Raw genomic sequence first — 18,411 nt, 5'->3', positions numbered from 1 at the left:
TAGGAACTGCTGAAGAGGAAGGAAGCCTTCTTCACCAATGCCTAGTCATTGAATTGTCAGTGTCAGCTCAAGTGATTTGCCAGTTACATTCACATGGCTGGACTTGAACTCTTTTTTTTTCTTTTTTCTTTTTTTAATTGATGCAAGGCCAGTGCTCTAGTCACTCTATCACTCTATCTTTCATAATCTTTTTCTATGATAGGTTCAAGCAAATTCTTGCTTAGAGATAAAATTATTTTTAATACCACATCACTATCCTATAAAATGCTTTTAGAAGCTTTATAGTTTAAAATAGTATGTCTAATAAACATACTAAAAATCTCCAATCAGTTATCAAAAAGTCAAAAAATATTCCTTTATTATAAAAACCATAGAATTAAAAACTACTAAGTATGATGATAGTTAAATGACTTCATCTGCTTTATATAAAAATTAATGCTCCTTGCAAACATATCAAGACTTCTTGCTATAGTCTTATTAGAGACTATAGAGAAAAGGTCTCCATGGTTACAGGTAGGCTTCATATTAAAGAATTAATATTAGCAGGAAAAACTGATGTTAAAGGTTAAAACAGATGCCATAGAATTAAAATGCATATTCTTAATTCTTTTCCCTTCACGTGAAAATACATTAAAGAAAAATGACAAAAGACCAAATGAGACTATGAACCAAACCATTTTGGAACCAAATGGAGAAAACAATTATCCATAAATCTTTAATTAAATTAAATGTTCTGTGACAATAATTAAACCGATGATTCCTGCAATGAAATTCTTTTTACAAAACCTCTTTGATACCTCTTGAAGGCATCATATATGCAAGTAAGTAATAACTTCAGGAAGATTCTAAAGAAACAGTTAAGGCTTACAAAAATTAAAATCCAAAGACAAATTTTAACCAAATTTTCTTTATATAACATTTGCTGTCAAAACCTTTTTTAGCATATACAGTTAGATTGTTGGAACCTTTATAAAAGAGATATGTTGAGAACAGCCTTAGAATAACAACAGGAGAAGCAGCTAGGTAGTGCAGAAGAAAGAGCACCAGCTCTGAAGTCAGGAGCACCTGAGCTCAAATCTGGCCTCAGACACTTAACACTTCCTAGCTATGTGACCCTAGGCAAGTCACTTAACCCCAATTGCCTCAGGGAAAAAAAAAATGGATAACAACAGGAGAAAAAAAGGCCAATCATAGTTAATCATTGCTGTTTTTACAACCCATCTCTTTTGGGAGAAGAAAAATTTTATATGATGTACATACTTCATTGATCTGAATTCTGATATTTATTTATTATGTATCCATAACTTCTCTGGGAGGTGAGTTTCTTATCTGTAAAAGGAATTTAATATATGTACTACCTACTTACCTCATGTACATATGCACACATACTTATATATACACAAATATATCATCATATATAGATTGAATTGGATTTTCCAGCCTACACATCCTCCTTGAGTGAATTATTTCTTATCTTATTAAAAGATATAACTGCTTTAACATTTTCTTTTAATAATACTTCAGTAGAAGCTGAGCAAGGATCTAAAGGAGAATGGCTTCTAAAGAAAGCATCTCCTCTTTTAAAATTTTGTTTTTTGATTGCATTTTAGGTTTTGAGTTGATTCCCTCCACATTGTTAATCCTGCAATAGAGAAGACCAGCATTTGACACTGATATATATGAGAATCCATATAATATATACTTCCATATATCAGTTCTTCCTCTGGAGGTGGATAGTATCTTTCTTCATAGGTCCTCTGTAGTTAATTTGAATATATATATATATTCAAATTAAATTTGCTTTTGTGATTAAAAAAAATTAAAATGCAGGGCAGGTATGCATGACAAAAAAAAAAAAACTCCGAAAAATCTACTTTTTAGAAATTGCAAGCATGTTTGCTTTTCTAGCCTAGTGGCTTAAGATGGTGACACAGTAGTGGGTAAGAACTTTCTAAAAACATTGTTAAACTATGATTATGAAGCTGGGTGATACAGTGGATAGAGCACTGGGCTTGGAGTCAGGAATATCTGAATTCAAATCCAGTTTCAGAAACTTACTAGCTGTGACTCTGGTCAAGTCCATAACTTCTGTTTGCCTCAGTTTTCTCATCTGTAAATAAGAATAATAGCACCCAAGATTCCCATACCATTGGTGTAAAGATGAATACATGTAGAGAATCCACTTGATTAGAAAACATTTGTAGGAAACATGCATGTTGAGGGAAAGACACATAAGGTAACTCAATTCTGAAGATATTGTTTCTTGTTTCCTACAAAGCTGCTAAGTATCTTTATTTTTATGGCAGAGCGAATACATTAAAATGGTTATCTTTCTAATAATCAAGTTTGATAGCACATCTGTTTGACCCAAAGATGCAGAGTTTTTTGTTAAGAGTTTAATTCTTATTTAGAACTCTGATTTTACATTCTAAAGTATGGAAATATCTATACCTTGAAATTAATTCAGAGTTCTCATTTGCATATATAGACTGACATTTAAGGTAACATGCCATCACTATAAAACACTATTCTAACACAAAATACTGCAAATTTAATCTATAGGAATTCTATTCTGTTTGTTCATCCTTCATAAAGCTACCAAAGTAGTTTTATGAATACAAAGAACTTGTTTACACTACTCTGAAACCTTTGTTGGTTTCTTATTTATAGGATTAAAGCACCTATAGATTCTTTAAGAACCTCTACAATCTAGTTCTAATTTTCCTTTCTTTTAAAACTTTAAATTTTATTTTGTTCTTTATTTCTGAATACATTTTCTTTTCCCTTTCCCAGCGAATTTTCCCTTATAACAAATATTTGAAAGGAAGAGAAATGCAGTTCACCAAAGGCAACATTTGTGTCTGACAACATAAGCAATATTCCACATTCAGTGTCCCATTTTTATAAAGAAGCTGAATTTAAATTAAATTCTTCATCAGGGCTAAGATCAAGGGGTTCTGTTCAGTTTTATTCTTTCCATTTACATTGCTGTACTCACTGTGGATACTGGTATTTTTGGTAACTTTTCTTGGCTTGTTTCACTTTACTCCTCCACATATTTTTACTATTTCATCAAATTGGACTTGTATTTTTCAGTCTTGTTATACTTGCTTTTAATTTTACAAGACATCTACTACTTCCAGAATGCACTCCTTTCACATCCTGGAATGGTGAGAGCCTCTTCTCCAAGGTTAAGCTCAGGTTGTACTTCCATCAAAGTATCTTCTCTGAAATTCCCCAAATGTTCTTCATTACTCTGCATATTTTCCTGGAATACTTAAATCTAGATCTGTCCTTGGCCTATTATAGTCTATTTTGTATCATATTTATCGGTATAATTGTGGTATGGTATTCTCCTTTTCTTAATCTTCATCCATGACCTCACTGCAGCCTTTAAAACTTGTTGATCACTCTTTTTCTGGGTATTCTCCTCTCTGTAAGTTTCCATGACAGTATTCTGTCCTAGTTCTTCTTCTTGTCTAATTACTCTTTTTCTCTCCTTTGCTGGACACAATAACTGCGAATCCCAAAGTGTCTGTTTTGGATCCTTTTTGTTACATTCCAATTGGTAATATCATCAACTCTCATGGTTCAATTATCTATACTGATGCTTCTCAATCTACTTATCTAGCCCTCCCGCTTTCCAACTGCCTAGTGGACATCTCAAACTCAATGTTAACTTTTTAAACTTAACATGCCCAAAATTAAATTCATTATTCTCCATTCTAAACCTTCCCCTCTTCCTCATTTCCCTATTATTATCAATCACCACCATCCTATCAGTCACTCAAGCCCCCAACCTGGATGTTATTCTTGACTCCCAGCTCTCTCTTACCTCATATTTAATTAGATACAAAGGGTTATCATAGGTTTCATATATGTTTCCTTCTCTCCTCTGACATTATCACCACCCTCATATAGGATGTTATCACCATAAACTAGTGTAATAGCCTACTAGTTGGTCTCCCCACCTCAACTCTCTCCTCCCAGTCCAGTCCATTCTCCACTTAATTGCTGAACTGAGCTTCCTAAAACACAAAAGTGACTGTTACCTACTATCCCTTTATCAATAAGTTCTAGCTCCTTATCACTTCTAAGAGCAAATAAAAAATTTCATTACTCAAAACCTTTCAAACCTATTTTTCTACCCTGTAAAGTCTTATCACACTTTATGCTACCAACCAAGATCTTGTGATCTAATGACACTGCTTACAGGTCCTCACACCACAATACTTCCACCTCCAAACTATGACATTTTCATTGACTTCCCTCTTGCCTAGAATGCTCCCCTTGCTTTCTATCTTTCCTGAAGTTGCAATTAAGAAGTTTTTCCTGAGTAGTAAGTAGTAACTAGTAGTAAGTAGTCACTTACTAGCAGAGTTCCCTCTGCTATCTTCAAAAGGTCCAGTGTATGTCTTGATACTTGCTGATTGACAATATACATTTGAATGATTGTTATCTCTTTTTTTTAATCTATCACTAGAACCCAGCACAGAACTTTGTATATAAAATGCTCCTCTTCATCTCTTTCTACCTTCCTTCAAGTCTCCACTAAAATCCTACCTTCTATATGAAGCTTTTCCCAATCTTTTTTTAATCCTAGAGCCTCTTCTCTTTATATTCGTTTCCTATTTATCTTGTATATAGCTTGTTTGCACATATTTGCATCTTTATTTCAATATAATTATTCATCTTTTTAATCTCATGCATTTTATATTCATATGGTTTCATATTTAATTTAATTTAATTCATATTTAATGAGAATTGGCTAAACTTAAAATTAGAACTTAAAGGAGGACCCCCAAAAGGTTCAGTTCTTTCAAATTCTAGTAATAAGCATTCATATTGATTTTGAGAAGGCATCAATGTATAGTTCACCAGTCTATCTGTCAAGATGGTCCATAACAAACCAAAGTTTAAGAACTCTTTTTTCTAGGTACAGAACTGGCCTGTTTCCTGTAAAATAAAGGGAGGTGTCCTCTATGATTTTAAATTTCCTTCCAATCTTAACAGCTTAGGCTTTTAATAGCCTATTTAATACCGGGTTTACCACGCATTTTCTAAGTGTATATTAAAAAACCCACTTCAGAAAGTGTAACGTATTTTAATTAACATAAATGAAAGAGAAAACATTTGTGATGGGTTAAAATGTATCTTCTTACCATAAAAACAAATATAAAAGGAACCAGTCATTTAAAAGTCTAAAGAAATTTTAAAACATTACATTTTTTTGGCCCAAACATTGATACCCTATGAATATAATTGTTCCTTGAAGATGAAAATTAATGATACAGCAGTTTTCGTGAGTGGGAAAAAGAAAATGTTTTCAAATTAGACTTGTTGCCATCAAACATGATTTAAATCCCAGCTCTTAGTACCACCACATATAACCTTAGGTAAATCACTTAAGTTCCTTGGGCATGTTTGCTTATTTTTTATGAAGGAGCTGAACTACTTATTCTCAAAGATGGTTTCCAGAGATACTCAATGCTGTTCAAAGTCTTGGTCCCAGCACCCTTTTGCATTCTTAAAAATTAGTGATTCCAAAGCACTCTTTGTTTATGTGGGTTATCGTTATCGATATTTAACCTAAAACCTATTATTGTGAAAGTAATGTCGAATTCCTAGACCTTCTGGAAGGGCCTGGGAGTTGGAACCCAGACCCAAACTTGAGCCCTGCTATAACTTAGGTGCGGCATTTTCCCCAAGTGAAGGGCCACAGAAAGGGTATATCCACCGCGCTATCTTGGACTTGGTCCACTCAGAACCAAATAAAAGCGGGAAACCTATACTTTTCATTTTAAATGAGTTCATTATCCTAGCGAGAGCACAGATCCCTTAACGTAATTTCTTAAAGGCTCCAGGTGTAACAAGAAGGGAGGCCACACGAAAAGGAGAGTGGGTTCCGGAGCTTTTAACACTCGCGCGGGCGGGCTAAACTGACGGACAAAAGACTACCCTTTCATGGCTCCTCCCCAAAAGCCAGATTCCTCAGCAGAGTTTGGTCCCACAAAGAAATTCCCTGCATTCGATGCGGGGTTCCAGCGAAGGCCTCGACGATCCCCGGGCCTCCTTCCCACCTGCGCCGCTCAGTCAGCGGCACGAGCGGGGAACAACTGACGCACTGGGCGTCGGAGTCGAGGTGCCCCAAATAGGCCCCGCCTCACCTAACGGGAGGCCTGGGCGCCAGGAGGCCTCTGCCCAAATGGCTGGGGGTGGGCGGCTCCCAGACTCCAGGCGGTCCTAGTAGTGGAGCGCAGCAGCGTGCGCCCGATTTCACTGGCGTGCTCGGCTCAGCAAGAGCCCCGCCTCAGAAGGATCACTTGCCCCGCCTCCTCGGTACCTTTTTCCCGCCATGCTCTGCAGCGGCGGCCGCGTGGCGTCACTTCCCCCCGCTCGGCCTTAAGGTGGGCGGAAGTGCCTGCCCTCCGCCGCCGCCGCCGCCGCCTGTCTCTCTGGTTACGCTTTTTCCCCCCCCCCGGGTCCGGGCTTGCCGACTAAAAAAGCGCCCGGCCGAAATCATGGGAGTCCCCGCTTTCTTTCGCTGGCTGAGCCGCAAGTATCCGTCCATCATCGTGAACTGCGTGGAAGAAAAGGTAAAGGAGGAGGTCTATGAGGGGTCGTTCGAGGCGTCCGAAAGAGGCGGGGGGCTCCAGGCGTGACTAGGCCTTGTGTCTCCCGCCGCCCCAGTTCCGCCTGTTGTCGAGTCTGAGTCGGGGCCCGCCGGCACCCCGGAGTCCTGAGCTGCCCGCGTGCGGGAGACTCCCCTCACCCTTTGGTGTAGCCCGCTAGAGAGTCCCCACCCCCTTGGGGATTCCCCGCGCTGAGACACGCGGTCGTCCCTTCTAAGTTCCACGGGCCGGTGGCCCTGCAGTGGGAGAAAGTAGCGGGCTTGCAGGAGGACGAGAGGGGATGGTCGGGCTCCGGACTCGGAGAGGCGGCGTGTCCTGTCTCCGCGCTGGCTCTTTTGGGTTAGCCTCGGGGTTGAGATCCACCCCCACACCCCCAACTTCTCCACCCGCGGCCACTTCCCGGTGTGCGGTTGTTACTTCGTGGGGGAGGCGTGACTGTAGGAGCCGGGAGCCTTCCGCGCCCTCCGCGCGCACGGACTCTTTCCTGTTTCTTCCTCTTTGCTGTGACTTACTGTAAACAGTCGTGTGCCTGAAGTGCACGGACCATAGGCCCGTGAAATCGGGAGTTTGTCGTTTTCTTTTGTGGTTACAAGGGTTGCGTGAATCTTGAGTTAAGTTTATTTTTTTGTTCAGTTACTGAAAATCTAACCCCTCTCCCCCGTCTTCCCGCGGGAGAGAAAGCAGTGCTACAAATATACAAAGTTAAGACCATAAACACCGTGCTTGAAAAGTAAACTTTTTAATCTGCCTTTTGAGTCTTTTGAAGGTGGGTAACAGTCATTATCATCTCAAATCACGATTGGTCTTGTCATTGAAGAGAGTTTTAAGTGTTTAAGAGTTGTTTATCTTTCCAGTGTGGTAGTTATTTTTTTTTCCCTTTTTTTTTTTTCTTCTCTTAATTCTTTTTTTTTTTTTTTTTAATAGCCTTTTATTTACAGGATATATATGGGTAACTTTACAGCATTAACAATTGCCAAACCTCTTGTTCCAATTTTTCACCTCTTACCCCCCCCCCTCCCTAGATGGCAGGATGACCAGTAGATGTTAAATACATTAAAATATAAGTTAGATACACAATAAGTATACCTGACCAAAACGTTATTTTGCTGTACAAAAAGAATCAGACTCTGAAATATTGTACAATTAGCTTGTGAAGGAAATCAAAAATGCAGGTGGGCATAAATATAGGGATTGGGAATTCAATGTAATGGTTTTAGTCATCCCCCAGAGTTCTTTTTCTGGGCATAGCTGGTTCAGTTCATTACTGCTCCATTAGAAATGATTTGGTGGATCTCGTTGCTGAGGATGGCCAGGTCCATCAGAACTGGTCATCATATAGTATTGTTGTTGAAGTATAGAATGATCTCCTGGTCCTGCTCGTTTCACTCAGCATCAGTTCGTGTAAGTCTCTCCAGGCCTTTCTGAAATCATCCTGTTGGTCATTTCTTACGGAACAGTAATATTCCATAATATTCATATACCACAATTTATTCAGCCATTCTCCAACTGATGGACATCCATTCAGTTTCCAGTTTTTAGCCACTACAAAAAGGGCTGCCAGTGTGGTAGTTATTGTACAAATGATTCTCTGGGTTCTGCTCAGTCTTATTTCGCATCAGATCGTACCTGTCTTTCCAAGTTTCTTTGAAGCCTATGTTTTCATCATTTATTAATGAATTATGATGATGTTCATAAACCCTTACGGATTTGGCCATTATCCAAAAAGATGAACGCCTCTCTAAATTTGCACTACAAAAAGAGCTGCACTAATTATTATTACTTTTTTAAAAGATGGGTTTTCTTTTTTTTTTAGTCTTTTTGGAGTTTGGGCCTTCCTTGGTAAAAGCATATGTCGTTTGGTAACTTTGGGAACATGATTACAGATTGCTTTCCAGAACGATTGTACCAATTAACATCTCCACTGACCATGTATTATTTTTACGATTCTTTGGAAACGTATCTGCAACTTGTTCTTTGATGCTTTTTTGCAAAGTTACTTAAGATTATTCTTGGCTGAGAATAAAGAAAAGTTAAATAATAGGGGGAAATAAGATTTCTTTAAGATTTTGAGTTGGAATCTTCAATTTTTTGAGTAGGGAGAGTTAAGCAGCCTCCCTTTGTTCCCCTCACCCTCATTTTCATATTTTGAATTTAGATAATTTTCAATTTTTTTTTTTTTTGCATTTTTTCCCACTGCATATCTGTGTTGCCAGACTTTTTTTTTTTTTTTTAAATCTTTTATTTAAAGGTAGGAAAAATATTATAATATCTTTCTATGTGAATAAAATTGGCACAGTAAATTGCTCTTTTTTTGCATTTTCAGTTTTAATAGAGCCTCATTGTTAGTTTTTTCACTTCCAGGACAGACCTCAAATTATGTTATTGGCATTGCCAAAATTACCTTTATTGTTCCTAAAAGAAGGAAGTCCCTTATTCGTTGTTCTTTGAGTTCCTTCACATGCACATTCATGTGTCATAGAAAATCAAGGTATTCATATAATCACAATAACGATTCACTGGACATGCCATGTTTATTATGCCAACATTGATTTATATATAAAGTACACTTCATTGAATTTAGGTTTACGTAAATTGGATTAATGCTTTAATGAGAATTGGCTAAACTTAAAATTAGAACTTAAAGGAGGACCCCCAAAAGGTTCAGTTCTTTCAAATTCTAGTAATAAGCATGTGTTGAATATATTTCTGGAGATCAGGTAAAGTAACTTTTAAAACTTTGTTATATGGCAGCTGTTACCCATATTAGTATCAGAACCATTAATAAAAAGAACCCCTCTCTCCCAGCTGTCAGACCCAGGGTCCTTTCTATTAGGTTGGGATAAGTCACTGGTTAACATTTCTGTACTTTTCACCACATAGATTTCTTTTGTGTTTCTTCTTCAATTCCCCAACTTCATTCTTTCTCTCTCGTTTTTCTCTGCCAAATCCTTTCTTTGCCTATGGTAATAATACTCATTTGAAAAAAGTTATTAATTGCAGTACTAGGGTAATAGTGATTATTTCTCTTTGGAATCAGGAATTCGTCATTTTATTTTGTGCTTCCAAAGATTAGGTAAATCACAAATTAAGTTTTATTTTTTCTTCAGTTACCAAAAGGAGTAACTGAAGGAAGGTAGATGGGGGAGGTGGTGGCAGTCTGCTCTGGAATGTAAATCAGGGGAAGGCTTCTGGAAGGAGTGAAACTGGAGATTTAGGATTTGGATTGGCATGGGGAAAGGTTGAAGATCCTTTATCTATTACTATTTTTTTTTTTTTTAAATTTCAGAGAAATCTGGGTAGCACTGTTTTGGTTGGTATGATATAGGAATAGAAACGTTTAATGTTTGTCAGCAAGTTTTTTTTTTTTTTTTCCTCCCTTAAATTAAGTCAGCACTGTGCTAAATAATTTGAGAAATTAAAAAAATCTGACAGTTTTTCCTCAACTTGTTACTATCTGGTTGGGCATTTACAAGATTAATGCATTCAGAAAAATGCATGACAGTATATGTTTGTGTTAAATTTATATGTCATAGATTAAGGACAGGGACTAGAGTTGTGATTTCATTGTGCTGGATGAGGTTGGGTACCTTCTTTGCAATTTAAAAATTTTGCTGAGAGTTGCCTATAGTATCAGGGTTAAATAACTTTCTCAGGAACCAGCATCCAGAATATGACAGAGCCTGCACTTGAACTCATGTTTTTCAGTCTTGGTGACCCACTCTTTGACCACTATTTTACTTTACCTTTTATAAGAATAATATTCATAGCTCATATTTATAAAAGTCTTTATTTGGGGGGGATACTTAGAACCCTTTGAGGATGAAACGAAATCCTTTGGGATTTAGTGTCTGGTTTTACAGGTGAAATTACTAATTGAACTTGATTTAGTGACTTGCTTATAGTCACCATTCTAATTAAGGTAGAATTAACCAAAATCTTAAGTTCTTTGCCCTTTCCCTTGTACCACATTGCTGCTCCAATGTAATGATTAGGAACGTAGAAAAAGATCATTGTCCCTAGAATCATTGGAGATATTTTCCAGAAGGAAGTGGGACTTCTGCTGAACTGTGGAGAGAGGATGGCTGATATTGGGATCCTTACTTTCCTTCTCTTGCCCAAAGTTTGCACTGAAGACTTTTTGTTACGGATTTGGTAGATGTAGAAGACTGGGAAATGGAAAATCCTTACCCTCCAAGTATCTTACATTCTATAAGATGAGACACCTCCCTATTTCCTCAGAACTATCAAGGTCATAAATGCCTTTTCTGCCCTTTCAACTGTAAGCTGATTAAAAGGAAGGAAGAAGGTTATTAGATCTTACTGAATCCCCTACTATGTCTCTTAATTTCTTTTTGACTTTTAGAGTCTAAGTTTCCTTACTGGTTAAATGAGGATAATACTTGTTTTATCTGCCTCACAAAATTTTTGTGAGAAAAGGAAGCTCTTGAAAAATAATAAAGGAAAAAAGAAAAATATTAAAGCATGTAAGGTATATGAGATTGATGTTGCTTACCTGTAGGTTTGAGCCCCTGGTTTCATTACTCTCAGTTCAATTAACCTCTTCCTCTTTCCTCTTCAATATTACTTTTCTGTGAATAAAATTTAAGTTTTCAGAATACTCTTAACTGTTATTTATTATGATCCTTACAATGGTATCTGTGAAATATTTAGGTTAGTTTTGTTCTTTACTGATGACAAACTAGAATCCAGGTGCTTCCTCAACTCTCTCTAATCTTATAACTCCTGCTGGAATTTCTTCTAATCAAATGATCTTTTAATTGCAATTTTTGTTTTTGTTTTATTAACAGAAAACCTTATTTAAGAGTTTTTCCTCTTAAAATACATAATAAATTCAACATTTAGTTGTTTAAAATTAAATTTTGTTCTCAGTTGACAAGTATTTGTCTCTTCTCATGTCTTCTCCCATTGGAGAAAGAAAACAAAAAACAAAATCCTTGTGACAAATAGGCAGTGAAACAAAACAAATTCCCATGTTGGGTATGTCCAAAAATGTCTCCTGAATATTTAACCCATCATGTCTCTGAAAGATGGGTAATATGCTTTGTAGGTCCTCTGAATTCATGGTTGTTGAGAATTCTTAAATATTTCTAAATTGTTCATTTTTAATGTTTAGTATGAGTTTGTTTATAGTATGAGTTTATATGTTTAGTATGAGTTATTCTGGTTCCACTCACTTCAGCATTTATTTCAATTCATACAAGTTTTTTCAGATTTCTCTGAACCTGTTCTTTTTGTTGTTTCTTATAGCACAATGAAATTCCATAATATTCTTAAATACCATAATTTGTGAAGAAATCCCCTCCCCCAAATTGGCAATCCCTTATTTTTCAGCTCTTTTTCATTGCCAAAAAGAGCTGCAATAAATATATTTTCTCCTTCTCTGATCTCTTTGGGACATAGGCATAGTATTGGTATCTATCTCTTGGTCAAAGGATATACACACTTTAGTAAATTTGGGGGCATAGTTTCAAATTTTTCCCAAAATAACTGGCGCACAGTTCACAGATATGCTAATATTGCATCAATGGTTGTTTTTTTGTGCAACACTTTCAAGGCTAGTCTTTTGGTGAGGGGGGCAGATTTTGCCCATTTGATGATTGAAACCTCAATGGCATTAATTTTCATTTCTCTAAATACTGGTGATTGGGAGCATTTTTCATAAAACTTTAGGAAAATATATTTCTTTTTGAGTACTATTTATATAGCCTTTGAATAAATGAGGATTGCCTCTTATTTTTATAATTTGAATCAATTCTTCATATATCTTGGAAATTAGATTTTTAACAGAGAACCCCTCAATGTAAAGATTTCCCTTCTCTTAAGTGTTTCCTTTTAAGTTTTATATTCATTGGATTTGTTTGCAAAAACTTTGAAATTTTATATTTTTATATATATATATATTTTTTTTTTTCCTATTTTATCTTTGTTATCCTCTCTATTCTTTGATCATGAAGTCTTCCACTGTCTGTAAATCCAAAAGATAAAGTTTTTTCCTTGCTCTTCTAGTTTGTTTATTACATGACTTTTTATATTTAGGTAATTTATCCATTTGGATATTATCTTGGTATTTGTTATATGTTAAAACATCTATCAGTCTGCATTCTATTTCCCTCAGCAGTTCTTGTGAAATAGCATGCCTTTTTATCAAATAGCTCATTATTTTGAATTTATCAAACACTAGGTACTAAGTTAATTTTTTCCCCTTTTTTAGTAGTTATTTTATTTTTCCAAATACATGTAAAAACAGTTTTCATCATTCATTTTTGTAAAACTTTTGTGTTGTAAATTTTTCTCCCCCTTTCCCTTACTTCCTCTGTCTCCAAGACAGCAAGTAATTTGATACAAGCTAAATATGTGTAATCCTTTTAAACATATTTGTTTAAATATTTGTCATGTTGTATAAGAAAAATTAGATCAAAAGGAGAAAAAAACAACAGAAGAAAGAAAAAAAACAAATAAAAAGGTGAAAATAACTATGCTTCTATTCACATTCAGTCTCCATACTTCTCTCTGGATTTTCTATCCCAAGTCTATTGGAATTGCCTTGAATCACCCACATCATTGAAAAAGAACCAAGTCCACCACAGTTGATCATCATGTAATCTTGTTTGTTACTGTGTACAGTGGTTGTTCTTGGTGGTTCTCACTTTGCTCAGCATCAGTGCATGTAGTTCTTTTTTATACCATAATTTACTTAGCAGTTTGTTAATTCCAGTTTCCAGTTCCTTGCCAATACAAATAAAGCTGCTATAAACATTTTTGCACACAGAGGTCCTTTTCCTTTATTTATTTTATTCCTTATTTATTCCTTTATTTATATGAGATATATTTATTTATCTCTTAGGAATACAAACTCAATAGTGAGACTGCTGAATCAAAGGATATGCAGGATCATTTCTCAATTCCACCAACAGTGTGTTAATATTCTAGTTTTCCTACATCCCCTCTTTTTCTGTCATCTTAGACAATCTGAAAGGTGTCTTAATTTTCATTTCTCTGATCAGCAGCGATTTAGAGTTTTTTCATATGGCTAGAAATGGTTTTAATTTCTTCATATGAAAATTGTATGTTCTCTCTCTGTTCTTGCTCCCATGTGTGTTCTCTCTCTCTCTCCTTTTCTCCCTCTCTCTTTCTCTCTCCCTCATGTTTACTTCTTTTTTGTAGTTTATAATTTGAGATCTGGTATTTCAAGGAAGAATCTTTACCTCCAACTTTTTCTATTTTCATTATTTTCCTTGAGATTTTTGAGCTTTTATTCCTCCAGATACATTTTGTTAGTTTTTTTTTTTTTTTCTATCTCTGTGAAGCAATCCTTTGGTTGGGTGATTGGTATTTTATTGAGTGAGCAAATTAATTTAGGTAATATTGTAATTTTTATTATATTTATATTAACTACTCACAGATATTTATCTATTTAGGTCTTTATTTCCAAAGATCTATTTAGGTCTTTATTTCCAAAGACGAATGTTTTGTAGTTGTATTCATAGACTTCCTGGTTTTTACCTCTTTGGTAGATGAAGTATTTCATACATTTTGCTATTATTTTAATTGATCTTTTCCCCTCCCTCCTTCCTATTGGTAGCATTTCCAACAATATATTATAGAGTGATGGTGCCAGTAGACACCTTTGCTTTGTCCTGATCTTTTTGGATAGGATTCTAACTTATTTCTATTAGATACTGTGTTCTCTTGATTTTAGAAGTATACTGTTTATGTTAAGAAAAGGTTCATTTAATCTTACGTTTTCCAATGTTTTTCACAGAAGAGGGTTTTGTATTTATTCAGACCCTTTTCCTGCTTTTATTGTTAGCATCATTTTTCTTGTTTTAATATGGCCACTTATATTTATAATTTCACTAATATTGAACTAGTTCAGCATTCATGCCAACTTGGATGTAGTGTATATTCTTTGGAATGTGTTGTCATTGTCTCTTTGCTATTTTATTTGTAATTTTTGCAGCAGTATTTATTTGAAATACTGGTCTATAGTTTTCTTTCTCTCCTTTGATTCTTTATTTTTGACTTTGTTTAGGTATCAAGACTTGATTTCATAGAAAGAGTTGAGGGGGAAAATTTCTTTGTTTTATATTTGCAAACATTTTGTGCTGGAATTCGTTTGTAATTTTCAAAGTTTACCTGTTTCTCTTCAAATGATATTTTCATCATGATAGTTCTGAGAATTATAAAAATTTATCATTTGCTGCAGTGGTAGATAGAAAAGTAGAGCATGTGATTCTATAAAAATGAAATGGCTAATAAACATTGCTTTATAGCAAGGTAAATAAATAATGTAAGTTTCATGCTTGTTTTATATATGAAGAAATTGAAACATACAATGATTGACTTGTCAGAAATCATACAGATAATAGGAAGTAAATTCAAGGTTCCAAGCCAGGTCTTCTGATGCAGTGCTTTTCACTATACCATGATTACACCATAATCATATTTGCAGAAATATCCTTAGATTCATAATATTACCGTTGTAAGAAAATTCACAGATTTTCTAGTTCAGCTTCAATGTAGAAATTGCTTTTAAATCATTTTTAACAGATAATCATTGACTTTAATTTCAAGAAATATAAAATTTTACATTTGGTTTTAGAAAGTTTTGGTAATACAGAGGAAAATACTACTACATAAAAAATATAGGCATGTTAGTAGTTTACAAGCTCATTATAAGTAAATCAGTAAGTATTTATTAAGTGTCTGTTATATGCAAAGCACTGTGCCACGAATTGGAGATGAAAGTACAAAGAATAAAACAGTCCCTACATGAAATTAGCTTATTTTTTTAATGAGGGTTAAGGGATGTGAGAAGTACATGTTTTAAAAAACAATAAATATGAAGTTAGTAAACTTCCAAAAATAGTAGTTTAATATGTATTAATATGGGATGAGCTTTTGTTGGGGGAAGGGGAACAAATAAAACTTCTTCCATAGGTATTGCATTGAATTGCATTTTAAAGGAAAGGGAATCTCTGAGACAAAGATGAGGAGGCAGTATGCAGAGATTTACAGGGAAGTCAAGAAGGATGAAGATTGAGAAAAGACCAATAAATTTGGCAATTAAGAGGTTGTTGGTATTTTTTAAGAGAAGAGTTTTGGTTGAATAATGTTTGAAAGCCATATCAAAAAGTTCAAAAAAGAGAGCAAAGGAAGTGGAAACACCTATCATAAATTGATTGAAGCTTCAAATGGAGAACGGATGAGGGATGTTGCCTGGTAGGCTAGTTAGTAATAATGATGGACAGATTAATTGAGAGGTTTTTTTTAGTATGGGCATTTTTATGGCAGTAGGAAAGTCTCCTGTCGACAGGTAGAGAGAGATGATAAAGAAGAGATTGGATATGGTATAGGCGAGATTCTTCTGAAATAGAAGGTATGGAATTATGGAATGGGATCACTTATGCTTGTAGAGAGGGGTTTGCTTTGGCAAAGAGAATGGTCTTTCAGTGTGTGATGAGGGAACTGCAACAGAATTAGTGTCCAGTGAGGTGGAAAATATAGGTTGGAGTGAGATAGTTTGTACACAAAATGCATTTATATTTTATTTTAAAGGTCATAAGAAGCCATTGGAATAGATTGAGTATAGCCATTATGATCAGATCTGTGTTTAAGAAAAATTATTTTGGCAGTAGTGAGTAGGATGTCTTGGAATGGTGAGAGATATTGAGAAAGGGAGATTAATTAGAGAACTATTATAGTAAACTAGGTGAGAGCTGATGAAGGCCTGAACTAAGATGGAGAGAAGGGATTGGTGCAAGAGATATTATAGTGATGCAAACAGCAGATTTGGTTCATTGACTGTCCTTATGTCCATAATGTTCCTCTTTTGATCCTGGCTTCTTTCAAGACTCAGCTCAAATCCCACTTTTTTGTAAAAAAGCCTTTCCTAGTATCAAGTTGTCTGCCTTTTCTCCCTCCCCCCCATTACTTACCATCCCCCCATTACTTATCATCCACATTGTATGTTTTGTATGTACAAAATTGTTTGCATTTTGTCTCCACTATTAGTATGTGAGTTTGAGGGGCTAGGGCCATGATTTTGCTTTGATTATATCTCAAGCACTTAGCATAATGCTTAATACATAATAAGCATTTAATAAATGCTTATTGACTTTATCAGCTATTTGGGTGAGGAAATGAGTAGTCTAGGGTTAATGCTGAGATAACAAACCTGAGGTGCTTTAAGGAAACTGTCAGTAGAAAATAGGGACATTAAGAAGGAAAAAGAAGGAGAAACATAAATGAATTAGTTTTAGATAATATTGAGTTTATGGTATCTCCAGGAATCCATTTTGAAACGTCTAATAGGCGATGGTTGATGTGAGGCTGAATCTCAGGGGAGATATGGAGCCTACATGGGAATCACCTGCATATCAATAATACTTAAACCCACTGGGTCTGGGCATTACCAAGAGGGGTAAGTATAACTGGAAAAGAAAAGACCCAGAACAAAATCTTGGGTTAAATGAATGGTTAGGGGGGTTTGATATTATTGTTGAGCCAGCAAATTTAATAAGAGTGATTAGGAAATAAATAGAGACTTGAATATCATGAAAACTCAGAGAGGAGAGACTATCTAGGAATAGGGTGTTGGTCAGTGGTTGTAAAGTGCAGGTAAGTGGCACAGGAGATAGAGCATTGGCCTGAAATTGGGAAGAGTTTAAATGTAGCTGCAGACACTAGTTGTGTGAGCCAGGACAAGTAACTTAATCTTTATTTTTCTCAGTTTTCCTGAACTTAAAAGGGTGATAATAACAGAATATACCTTCTAGGATTGTGAGGATCAAAAATATTTGTTGAATGTTTAACTAGTGTAACTAGTGTACATGATAGATGCTATATAAAAGCTTCTATAGCTTCCCATCTTTTCCCCCTTATCTTCTTAGTCTTCTTTTTCTCCCCTTCTCCTTTTCTTTAAGTCAGGAAGATTTTGGTCTGAGAAAAGACTATTAAACTTGGTAATTAAATTGATCACTAGTAACTTTGAACTATCAGTTGAGTGGTCCTTGAAACTGAATTGTAAGGAATTGAGAATGAGTGACAGTAGAAGTATAGCCAGCAAGTCTCAAAAACTTATTCAGAATTTAACTTGGGGTGGGAGGAGAGGTATTAGATAATAGTTTAAAAGGTGTTTAAGGTGTTCTTCCTCTTCCTCACCCTCCTAAGGGTGTGGAGCTTATCTTTGAAAGCAGTGCATTCTGAATAGGGAGAGTTGAGATTTGAGGAAGGGGAAAGTGATTGAGGATGAGATCTATTAGAAAAATTGAGAGGGCCTGAGATCAAATGTATATTTAGAGGTGTTGACCTTAGCTTATATTGTTGACAAGAGACTGGGATAAAGGACAATAGAGTGGAAGATGATGATACAACTAGATGGCATAATATATAGAATGTGTGGAGACAGGAAGACCTCAGTTGGAGTTCTGCCTCAGGAACCTACTAGTTATATGATCCTGGTCTTCACTTACCCTTTCTTTACCTTTTTTTTTTTTTTTTTCAGAATCAAATGAAATAAGTAAAATACTTTGTAACTTCTAAACTGTTAATTAAATACTAGCTATTATTATTTTAAAGAGTTTTAAGAGGAAGAGATGGGAAAAAAAGAGGCTTCATTTTTTTCAGGGTTATCAGTTCAGGGTTTAGTATGATTGGCTAATAACAGAAAATAAGTTTGGAATAGATTGAGGTGAGTCAAACAAAAAAAAGTTAAGTCAAACACTAGCAATAAGTGTCTCACATACAAAAAAAAAGA

General features: G+C 35.4%; 1 protein-coding gene across 1 annotated transcript in view; it reads left to right on the top strand.

The window, feature by feature from the left end:
• Nucleotides 1–6,370: 6,370 nt before the first annotated feature.
• The window catches only part of XRN2 (5'-3' exoribonuclease 2), a 101,862-nt gene continuing 89,821 nt past the window's right edge, over nucleotides 6,371–18,411 (top strand). The window contains exon 1 of the mRNA XM_031951037.1: nucleotides 6,371–6,596. Coding sequence (XP_031806897.1) covers nucleotides 6,522–6,596 — 75 coding nt within the window. The 5' untranslated portion in view covers nucleotides 6,371–6,521. The remainder of the gene's footprint in view (nucleotides 6,597–18,411) is intronic.

This window comes from Sarcophilus harrisii, chromosome 2 (genome assembly GCF_902635505.1).
Source record: "Sarcophilus harrisii chromosome 2, mSarHar1.11, whole genome shotgun sequence".
In the NCBI taxonomy this organism is placed as follows: domain Eukaryota; kingdom Metazoa; phylum Chordata; class Mammalia; order Dasyuromorphia; family Dasyuridae; genus Sarcophilus; species Sarcophilus harrisii.
Note: the sequence above shows the minus strand (reverse complement) of the source record. Positions and strands in the feature narration are given on the sequence as shown.